The 11839-nt window shown below is 33.3% G+C and overlaps 1 protein-coding gene across 1 annotated transcript in view; it reads right to left on the reverse strand.

Moving 5' to 3' along the window:
* LOC106689822 (uncharacterized) overlaps positions 1–9085 on the reverse strand; it is a 12586-nt gene extending 3501 nt beyond the window's left edge. Inside the window, exons 1-2 of the mRNA XM_014435005.2 lie at positions 8887–9085; positions 1020–1146 (exon numbers count right to left, since the gene is read on the reverse strand). Coding sequence (XP_014290491.1) covers positions 1020–1146; positions 8887–8944 — 185 coding nt within the window. The 5' untranslated portion in view covers positions 8945–9085. The remainder of the gene's footprint in view (positions 1–1019; positions 1147–8886) is intronic.
* Positions 9086–11839: the final 2754 nt, after the last annotated feature.

Genomic DNA, 11839 nt, shown 5'->3' on the forward strand with positions numbered 1-11839 from the left:
TATTAATTATTATTATTATTTATTTTTTATTTATTTTTTTTCTCTCTTTTCTTCTCTCTTCCCTTTTCCAAATTAACTTGTTTCTTTTTACTATTAGAAGACAATTGTTTGTTTTATTTAAGTGTACAAATTTCATTATTTTTTGTTATTAATTTTACTTTCCTCTTTTATTAAGAAGCATTATTCTTATCTATTTATTTATTTTTTCTTATTTTTTTTAATAAGGACATTTTATATAGTTAGGGGTGTCATTTGTACGACTATACCCCCTCATAATCAACTGTTAAAAAAATATATATAATATAAGTTATAACAACCATGTAAGGCCCACCAGGCCACATGGTATAAAAATATGGCCACATGGCCGATCTGGTATAAAAATTAAATAAAATATATAATATATTTACAAATTTGTTAGTCTGTTATTTATTTTTATCTTTCTCTGAATGATGGTTGTTATCTCTTTTTGTTTTATAGCCCTGATAAAGACCTAAAAATCAGATCGGAACGAACGTCGGTACGTTTGTTTGCTGAGCGCACCTCCCCCCTCCCTCCTCCCCCCCCCCGACCATGTTCTCCACTTATTAATCTACAGTGAACTATCTACACCTCAACATTATTTTTCTGTAATTATTACTTCAAGAGCAAGAAGCTTAGCGATTTATGGACAAGCCCCCACAAACCGTCAGGACAAGCTGCTAACCTGGAACTTGGGAGAATAATCTAGTGAGATGCACCGTATCACCCAACTTTTGCTTACCGCCTTTCTTTTTACGTCCCTAAGTTTTGAGTGGGCTCGAATTGAAGTTTTAACTATTTCTGTACATCACACTTAATACATAATTCCACAATTATTGGAATAACAAATTTAAATTTCGTTTCTTACTAGATTATAACAATTTAACAAAATAAAAGAAGCCGAAATGCAAGTGCTAATTTCTCGTTTTTGCAGCCTTAGACCACTTACTCATCCTCCACTGGCTTATTACTTGGCTTTTCATATTCACTATAAAACTTACTTCTTAAGATCTTTAGGGTCTGCATTCGGCTTCCTGTGCTGGATAATGGTGATGGAATTCTTCTTGTGATCTCCACCTTCCGACTGTCCTTTTTTGCTCTCTTTCTTAGGAGGTGGAGTATAGAAATCTGAAACATGAAAAGAAATGAGAATCTTAAACAGGAGAACAAATAACCTGTTAAGTAAAACTTTTTTTTTAATATTCTATTTTATAGGATTTTAAAGTTATTTTTCCTTGCAGTACTCGACAGAATTACACTGCTTCGTATATAGGGAGCTTGTCCAAAATCACGGGTGTGTAACCTACGGTTCGGTTGGCAAAATAAAGCTCCAGATACCAGTCAAAAATAACTAATTCAGTTGCAATTTAACTCCCATTTTCACATTTAAAAAGTTCAAACAGTTTTAAGCTACCCACCACCATTGGAACACTTCATGATCACAGATGGTTCCAAATAGTACAAGAGCCCGGAAGAAAAAAAAAGGCAGTTATCTCACCCCAACTTTAGTGTAAACTAGGTATAATTACTGGTCAAAATTGATGAGTCAGCCAAGTATAGGTAGGGGGAATAAAAAATGGCGGCTGTTTCAAAACCTTAAAAAACACTAATTTATGTCTGCCAACACGCAAAATAAAAGAAATTTAACTTACTAAAAAGTAGTTTATGACACTTATTTTCGTAAGGGTAATAGTTTTTATGATATTCATATATGAATATGAATTTGGCAAATGAAAATTTTCCCGAACAACTATATAAATCAATTTATTTTAGCAAATTTCATGTAAACTATTACTCTATGAAGATAAACATCAGAAATTACTTTATAGCTCATTAAACTAGCATCAATTTGAGTGCTAATAGATATCTGTACGTCAAATAGTTTTTGAGATATAGAGTTTTACGTCCCATACAACATTTTTATGAAATGTTGCTTTTTAAAAAGCAATATCTCGAAAACTATTATCGTAAATAACTCTATTAGGTCTCATATTTTAGCAAATTTATTCTTCTTTAAATGACGTTCTCTTAGGTTTTCTTGTGTTGTTCTTACTTTTTAAGATATAGAGCTCCGAATGAACAATTTTTTTTTTTATTGCTTTGAAACAGCCGCCATTTTTTATTCCCCCTACCTATACGTGGCAGACTCATCATTTTTGACTAGTAATTATACATAGTTTTCATTAAAGTAATCAAAAAATGGGGTGAGATGACTGCCTTTTTTCTCCTCTTGAGCTCTTGTACTAAAAACAGATGAATGGAGTAGGCACTGCTGTCGTTTCTGATAATGACTCTCTTTTATTTTCGTTACAAACACATTCTTCTAATGTGTTATTCTTAGGGGACCAAGTGTCTCAGAATAAAGATTGATATTCATTCATTTATTCTTCTGTATACACTGAAGAACTCTTTATGAATTCAAGAAAGAACCAATCGTGTAGTTTGCAATATCCCTCACTACTCGCTGACTCTGAATTTGCCCTCAAGTTTTTATAAGATCCATTTTCAACACACCCTTTTATTTAATAATGGAGCCGAAGTAGCTTTTGAAAAGTTAGAAGAACATAGGTTGGAGGATCTTGTTCTTGTGGCTACTAGGTCACAGAGAATAAAAACCCTACAGTGGCAGGTCAAGTCATAACATCATATAAACCTTTCCAACCATCCTAATCCTTTGGTTCAAACCTTATCTAGTTCCACCCATCCCTTTAGCCCACCTCGAAGGTTGAAACGGCAGTGGCCAAGAGACTTATTAAAATAAAAATGGACAATTGGAGTTCTGCCAATGGTCAGATTCTCCACTCAAGTTGAGTGTTTGCGGCTTTAGCGCACTTGCTCAGCCTCCACTGGCTCACTACCAGTGATGCGGCGAGAGAGATGCGCTGGGATCTTTTGAGCTCTGCTCCACCCCCCCACACGTGGGGGATAGAGTGGGTTCAGGGATCCTCAGGTCGATTGTGTAAATATTGTATATATTATTTTATCATTATGTTATTTTATTTATTTATTTTTCATACAGATAGTTTGATTATGTTCATCTTGTTTATTCTTTTGTTTTTATATATTTTCAGAGTTTTTTTTTTTTTTTTATTGTTATCATTTTTTTATTTTAGTATGTATGAGATCATTCATCACTATTACCTATTGCCCATAACTGTGTGGCAGATTGTAATATCTATCAATAGATAAATCTATCAGCCTTAAAAAAAAAAAAGTCATTACATCATCAACATGCAAAGACTTAATTTTTTGGATCGAAGAAATTAGATTGACAAGTGGCAAGACTAATGGTTCAACACGAGAGACAAAAAGTTAAGAATGCAGCAGATATTGAAACTTCAGGCAAGAAAATTGTGCTAAAAATTGCTATGGAGAGATGTGGTTCTCAGGAGGCCATACTCGACTCATCCACGGTCATCTCATGAAAAAGGAGATGCACCAATGTGTCGCTACTGCAGATACGATCTCACCGTTGGGCACATTCTCATTAAATGTATTTCTCATGAGTCACAACGTTTCTCTTCGGATTTGGAAGAGATTTAAACTGATCTGAAACTAGATCCCGTAAAAACGCTAAACTTTTTCATTTTTTAAAAGTTATTAATGACTATGATCATATATAGTCTTAATGTGATTCCAGTTTGTGTAAGTTAATGAATAATTTTATATTCTAATTGTCTAACTTTGTTAATTTGTAATTGACGCTAGTGGCCGAAACACTTTAAATAACATAAGTAATTTTCCGCTCCTAAATACACTAAACCACGATCGATACCGGTTTCTCGTTACTAATGATGTAATACAATATCTTTCTAGTGCTATCACTAGTCGCAAAGGAGGAAAACAGATTAACATAGTGGGTATAATATATTGAAATCATATATCTGTATCAGATACAGAGTAATTGACCGTGTATAATAAATATGAGGAGAAGATGGTTGGGGTGCGGCCAGAGAAGAACACAAATAAGTTTTAAATTTATTAGTGCCAACGTTTCGTCCAGAATTTCTAGCCTTCATCAGGGCTAAGAACAAAAAACAAGATAACAACCAATGAAGAAAAGAATATATAGAATGATTAATGTAAGTAATGGTACAGAATGACCATGAGGGATAGTAGACCATGGATGACTTATACGAGGAGAAGATAGTTGGGGGTTCCGGTCAAAATAATAACTTTTTTTTTTAAATATTTATTTATTGCTATTTACAACTGAACATTATAGTAGATTTAGTAAATTTGATCTAAGTTAAATTGGAGGGTTACAGGCGTGTAGAGAAACTACCCAGTGGTAGCACTCTACTGACATTTTACATTAGCTGGTCTCGTGGCCATCTTCTTTTCAGGCGCCTCGGAGGATTGTAAGGAATGGAAGAGGATGCAAGATTAGAAACTAGGGGGTTTGAGTGGTTAAAGAGTTTATAATGGAAGGAGTGATATCTGGTTCGGGCTAGATCGGTTAAATAGGGAACATTAAGGTTTTTATGTATGATTTTATTTGTGAAAAAGTAAGGAGCATTGAGGATTTTAAAAAGGATTTTGGATTGTAAGTATTGAAAACGAGAGGAATTCGAAGGTTTAGTGGAGCCCCAAAGCTCAACTCCATATGTCCAGATTGGCCTTATTACAGCCATGTAGATCAGTCTTTTGTAATGTGTTGGAAGTTTAGACCGTTTGTCTAGTAAGTGCTGTAATAGTCGAAATCGACGTGCAGTTTCCTGTCTTTTCAGTCTGGTGTGAGGATTCCAGGTTAATCACTTGTCCAAATGTAGTCCAAGGTAGCGGATCTGTTCGACAGTGGTAAGAGTAACATCATTAAATGAAACTGTAGGGCAGTCAGTAGGTTTACGACGAAGGGTAAAGGTGATTTGACGGGATTTGTTGGAATTCATCTTAATTCTCCAATTACAACACCAATCTTCGAGGGCTGAAAATAAAACTTAGATTTCTTTAAATAAATTCACTAACTTCTGATTTTTCAGTGCATTTTTGATGAAATGTTGTTTTTTTAAAAAAAAGTAAATCTCAGGAACTATTCAATATAAATGTTAGTGTTCGTATTTTAGCAAATTTACTTTACTTTGAATGATTATCTCATAGGTTTAGTGGTTATGATAGTTTTAAAGAATAGAACTCCGAATGAAAAATTAATTTTTTTTTTTACGATTTATAATAGCTGCCATTTTTTATTCCCCCTACTTATACTTGGCAGTCTCATCAATTTTGACTAGTAATTATACATAGTTTTCATTAAAGTTATCAGAAATTGGAGTGAAATAAGTATGTAATAACTAGTATGTCTGTTTGTAAATTTATTTTGGCAAATATCATGAAATCTAATAGTTCTACGAAAATAAACCTCATAAACTACTTGAAGTGCTAATAGACGTATGTACATCTCATAGTTTTTGAAATATGGTTCTTCCAAAACAAATGCACTAACTACTTAATCTATCGTTAATGAATTGTTGCTTTATAAAAAACATCTCCGAAACTTAATCGTTAATAGTTCTATTAGGCCTTTTTTATTTTTTATCAAATTGACTGTAATTTTTTTTTTAATAATTTATTTATTGATATTTACAACTGTATACATATAAACACATCAAGTAAATTTGCTGTAAGTGATATTGTGATATGATAAAAACATGTGGAGAATCTACCCATTGATAGAACTCCAAAAACATTTCTAAAGGAGAAGATCTCGAGGCTTCTTTTCAGACGTCTAGGAGGATTATTAGGTAGTGAAGGAGAAGCCAGGTTAGAAACGAGTTGGTTTGGGTGGTTGGGAAGTTTATTATGGAAGGATTGGTATCTGGTTCTGGCCAAATCGGCAACATAGGGGACATTGAGGTCCTGATGGATGATTTGATTTTTGACAAAGTAAGGAGCATTAAGGATTTTACGAAGGATTTTGGACTGTAAGGATTGGATTCGAGAGGAATTAGATGGTTTAGTGGAGCCCCATAGCTCACCTCCGTATGTCCAAATAGGCCTAATAATAGTCATGTAGATCATTCTTTTGTAATGAATTGGAAGTTTGGACCGTTTGTCTAGTAAATGTTGTAATAGTCGGAATCGACGTGCAGTTTCCTGTCTTTTCAGTCTTGTATGAGGATTCCATGTCAGTCGTTTGTCCAGATTTAGTCCTAAGTAACGGATCTGTTCGACAGGAATGAGTGGGGTATTATTAAAAGATACTGTAGGGCAAGACGAAGGTTTAAGACGAAGGGTAAATGTGATTTGGTGGGATTTATTGGCATTTATTTTAATCCTCCAGTTTTGGCACCATTCTTCGAGGGTGGTGATGTGGGATTGGAGGGATTGGAATGCAATGGAAGGATCATTATTCACTGACAATAGGCATGTGTCATCGGCATACGTGGTGAGTATAGTGTTAGGATGGGTTGGGATGTCAGCTGTAAAAACTGTATAAAGGATAGGACCAAGCATACTACCCTGAGGTACACCAGCAGACTGAGGAAACAGGGATGAATAAGCGCGTGATTTACTTGAAATAACCTGTTTGAGAGATAAGAACGGATAATGAGATTATATGTAAGGGGTAGGAATTTACGGATCTTGTATTGCAGTCCTGGGTGCCAGACTCGAACAAAAGCCGACTGTAATTTAAATTAATTTTTTATTGAGTTTTTAGTGTTGTAGTTTTAAAGGTATGGAGCTCCGAATGAAAATTTTTTTTTTTACGTTTTGAAACAGCTGCCATTTGTATTTCTCCTACCTATACTTCACAGACTCATCACATTTTAAATAGTAATTATACATAGTCTTCTATAAAGTGATCAAAAATAGGGGTGAAATAGCGAACTTGTTTCCACTGGGCTCTTGCACTATTGCCAAGAAGAACAAAAAGTGTTCCGCGTTCAATAGAAGTATGATAGTTTGATTTCATATTTGCAAATTTTTTTTTTTATTGGAGCCACTGACCGTGGAGGTCCAAAGCCTCGCGCGATGTATTTCTTAATTACATCACGCGTTTCATGACGTAGTTTTCTTAGGGTGGGACCCGTCACTCCCACGCCTATTTTTGCGAGTGCCACCCATTGACTAACGGGCCTCACAAATGCCCGGGGGGAGATTGTGAGTGAGTATTACATAATTTTTTGCTTGAAAAAATCCCGGGTAGGGCCGGGCTCGAACTCGCAATCTATGGGTTGGCAGACAGGCGCTTTACCACACTGCTACTGTCACCCATTTACTAAATGGGTTAGTCCATTTTTTAAATAAAGAAAAAAAATTTGAGGATAAGATCGTTGAGCGTGAAGTCAGTGGTGAACATGGACGACGAAACGTTGCACTTAATTACGTTTTCACTTGTTCCTTGCTAAGTGCACTCCCAATCATCTTATCGTATGCGGTCAAGAATTAAAGCATCGTAAAGGATAATATAACCAAGTTATTATAACATAACCAAACAAATTCATGGCACTTAAAATCTATATAAATTAAAAAAATCCATAAATTTTAGACATAGTAAATCACTAAAGAAATAGAAAAATAAAATAAGCAAGATACCAAAAATTTATGTACACGTTACATAGATATAGTAAATCATTTAGTAATTTAATGTTCAATAATTGTATTAGATAGTAGGATAAATTTAATCCATTATTGTGTTTTTGTAATATGTTTTTAAACTATTCTTAACTGATTATTCATCTTTTGTGAAACGGAGGTATGAGAGTATTGACTTACTTCATAATCTATTTGTTATCAATGAGAAAGATAACCTGGTTCAGAAGGTATCTCAGACCTATTTATAATATGTTGGCATTTTTAATAATAATCATATTATTGACAACAATATGGTATTGTTAGCATTGTGAGACTAATAAGAGAAATACATAATGTAATTTTAAAAGATGTTATAATGAAGTATTTGTTTTAAATTTAAAAAAACAATTCTGATATAATTAATGTGGTGCATGCATAGGATGAATTGGAGAATTTGTTATAGGTACCTGAGGATAGGGTGTCAACCTCAAAATGTTCTTAATGTTATAAAATGAAATAATTAAAACAAGGATGAGTACGTTTCATTCACAAGATCTAATTATAAATGAAACTTTTTCAGTATAAGGTATAACTTTTAAAAAATCGAATTGTTAATACCAGATTCGATACTTAGGGCTCCATCTTGACCGGAGACTTACTTGGAATCCACACACAAGACTGAAACGACAAGAAACTGCTCGTAGATTCCGATTGCTACAACACTTACTTGACAAACGCTCTAAACTTCCCATTCACTTAAAAAAATTAGTATACACTACAATAATCAGACCAATTTGGACATATGGAGCTCTGGGGCTCCACCAAACCATCAAATTCCTCCCGCATTCAATTCTTACAATCCGAAATCCTACCTAAAGTCCTTGATGCTCCTTATTACGTTACAAATAAACTCATTCACAAAGACATTAACATCCCATTCGTTGCAGATTTGGCCCATTAATTCTTAATCTTTCATCCTTAACAATCCCTGATAACCCTCTGAGGCGTCTTAAAAGAAGATAACCACGGGACCTTCTAATTTAAATTAATGCTTGAACTACTACCAATGGGTGGTTCCTTCCCAAGATTTTTATGTGTAATTGAAACACACAACATATTTACTTATTGTATCAATTACTTGTACAGTTGTCACATTCAATAAATAAATAAAAAAAAAAATTCACACATTAGTGTAGGCATATCACTACTATCGAAACGAACTAAGTACTATAAATTTTAGGTGTTAATATTAGACTTGTTCCAACACGACTTTGGACTGTCCTTGTGTCCGTCAGATTAATGACTGTCAAAATGCTTGTTGAAGCAAACTTATTACGTAAGTTTATGGCGTACCTCGTTGAAGGGTTTTCAGATCGACATCGCCGATGTTCATGCCTAAAAAATCTTCCATCCTTATCTGGAACAACCCTCCTACCAAAAATGATATCGCTTTGTTAAAAAAAAAATGACTTAAATTTTTTCACTAGTTTTGCCAAATGTCGCCTTGCCTGAAAATTCAGAAATTTAGAGTATGTGATAAGATATCATGTGTGACAAAAAAATTGTTACTTTTTTTTAATTACCTAATCATGTGGCTATTTTGCTTATTATTTATAATTATAGAAAAACGTAAATTCCTCTTTAGCGTGTTCTATAAACGCCACAGTCATAAACTAAATAAACGTAATAAAAAAAAGGATATATTCAATAAGCCTTTGAATACATAAACATAAAATAATGCTTTTAATATCAATTTGCAACAGAAGCATTTGAGTCACTGATGGGCTTTAAGAATAGTAGTCTAGTGTGGGCCTTAGACATAAGTGAATCATTCCCAGGACCAGAATGATTTCTAGGCATCTCTAAAAGTCATCAACGTAAAGAAGTCATCGACTGGACATGAAATATAGCAGGCAAGCAGTGGGAGAAATGTACTGGGCTGAAACAGACCAAGTAATAGTCTACCCCCACTCAATTCGAACCGGCGCCGCTGCAGATACGGGTAGAAATTCTAAACTAAAACCAGAAACAACTGTTCTTATATTTAAAACAATTCTCAGGCCACTGCTGATGTACGGCTGTGAAGTCTGGGGAGCGGCATCCTTCACGAAAAGAAAAAAACTACAATATTTTCAAAATAAAGTCCTAAGAATCGTAGTTAATGCTCCTTGGTTCATAAGAAATAACCAATTGCATCGCGAGTTACATATGGAGTCAATAGAGGATTACATCAAACAACGGTTCATGAAGTTCCACTCCCAGTTGCCGACAGTTAAAGGAGCAGTGACCTACAACCTGGGAAACCCAACCTCAACCCGAAGCCTGAAGTCCAGACTGCTGCAGGACATTCTTTTATAAATTTTAATAAATATAAAATTAATTCATTGTCATATTACCTTTATTTTACTTTTTATTATTATTCATTTTATTTATTCAAGATTATTATTTTTAATTTTTTTTTTCTATTTTCTTCTCTCGCGCCCCTTCTTCAAATTAAATTGTTTCTTTTTACTATTAGAGGGCAATTGTTTCTTTTATTTAAGTGTACCAATATCATTATTTTTTGTTAAGAAGCATTATTCTTATATATTTATTTATTTTATTTTTTTCTTCTTTTAATCACATTTTTATAGTTAGGGGTGTCTTTTGTACGAGACTATACCCTCCCATCATTAACCCATCATATATATATAATATAACAGTTATATCAACCATGTAAGGCGGCCCACAAAGCCGATCTGATATAAAATAAAATATATATGCAATTCAATGTAGACAGGAGTCAGTCAAATATGGCGCTTCAACTCGCCCGGCTACAGACAACAAAGTTTAATTAAGCTACTGTAACTGTCATTTTTCTGTCTGTCTACAGGTTGAGGTAATTTACTTTCATTGTGTTGACAGCCACATTGCCGTCTTAACTCCACGGTAGTAACAGTACGACCAAGTCAGATTACTGTCATCTAGTAAACGAGCCTTAAAGCTGGAAATATAGTGTTTTATTATACACATTTTAAGCTCCTGTATACGTTTAATATATTTTTTAACTATAATGAAGAGAGCAGAGTTATTATTTATTTAAATAATCTTCTTCTTCTTTACCTTCCTCTGTAGGAGCTTCCAACACGACTCTTCCCGGTCCCTGCTTAGCCGCTTCATCCCATTGAGGGATTTCCCTCTTTTACTTCCAATTCTTTGGATATACTCTTTGTATGTAATTCTGGGGTGTCCGCGTGGTCTCCTTCCTCTGGGTCGAGCCTCTAATACCTTTATAGGATTCATGTCCTCCAGTAAAGTAGGTAAAAAAAAAAAAAAAAAACTGTTTCATGAAAAAGCAAATTATGTTGGTTTATATCGTCGTCCGAATCCTTGAAATACAAATTTTCAAAGAAATTAAAAACAAGATATGTTTGAACCTAAAATGAAGGATTTTTTTATTTTTCCCTGTATCGATAGTTTATATAATCGTTCCTAACTCCTTTTCACCATATCTTATGAATAATACATCGATTAGAAAGCTGAATTTTGCTATTTTTTTTCCATTTCATTCAATTTATATTGAATGCCGTTAAAACAGCAATATATTGGTTTCAAATAAAGAAAATCATTCCAACGTTATATTTTATATCTTCAGTTCTAATTTGTTTAATTATATCTGATTTGTGCAATTTATAGGGCCCTATATTTTTAAAAATTTCGTGTAGATTGGTTAAGTCGTGTTGAAGTTATTTTTATTATATAATCCTATTTAATTAAACTGGATTTAGTGAATGACACAAATTCTTCCTTATTAAAATACAATAGTTTATTTCATATCATCAGCAACGTTTCGGGAGATTTCCCCCATCTTCAGGCTGCTAAAAAACCAATTCAACAAAACCATATAAACATGCGCTTACAACAACACTAATATATCATATACACTCAAAGAACTATTTATCAACTATTTACTTGATAACAAAAAACCTATATATAACATATAATTTTCTCCTTATTGTCATTCTTGATAATATATTATAATATTAATGTCATTTAATGAGTAAAACTTGTTATTAGTCATACATTTTAGGAGAATAATTACCTTTCTGAAGGTTATCTTCCATTATGATAACAACCATATAGACTATAAAATAATTTTCTCCTACCTCCATTACCACAAAGATGAACAATAAAAGCTAAAATTCACAATTTTTTTTAAAAACCATTTCTATTCTATTTATTATATAACATTATTTTCTTTTATAATTATAAACACTTTGACTAAATTAATTCTATATTATCTAAAAAACCACATAAAAAATAAAAC

This window comes from Halyomorpha halys, unplaced genomic scaffold (genome assembly GCF_000696795.3).
Source record: "Halyomorpha halys isolate HHAL.00 unplaced genomic scaffold, Hhal_1.1 Scaffold1479.1, whole genome shotgun sequence".
NCBI classification, from domain to species: Eukaryota; Metazoa; Arthropoda; class Insecta; order Hemiptera; family Pentatomidae; genus Halyomorpha; species Halyomorpha halys.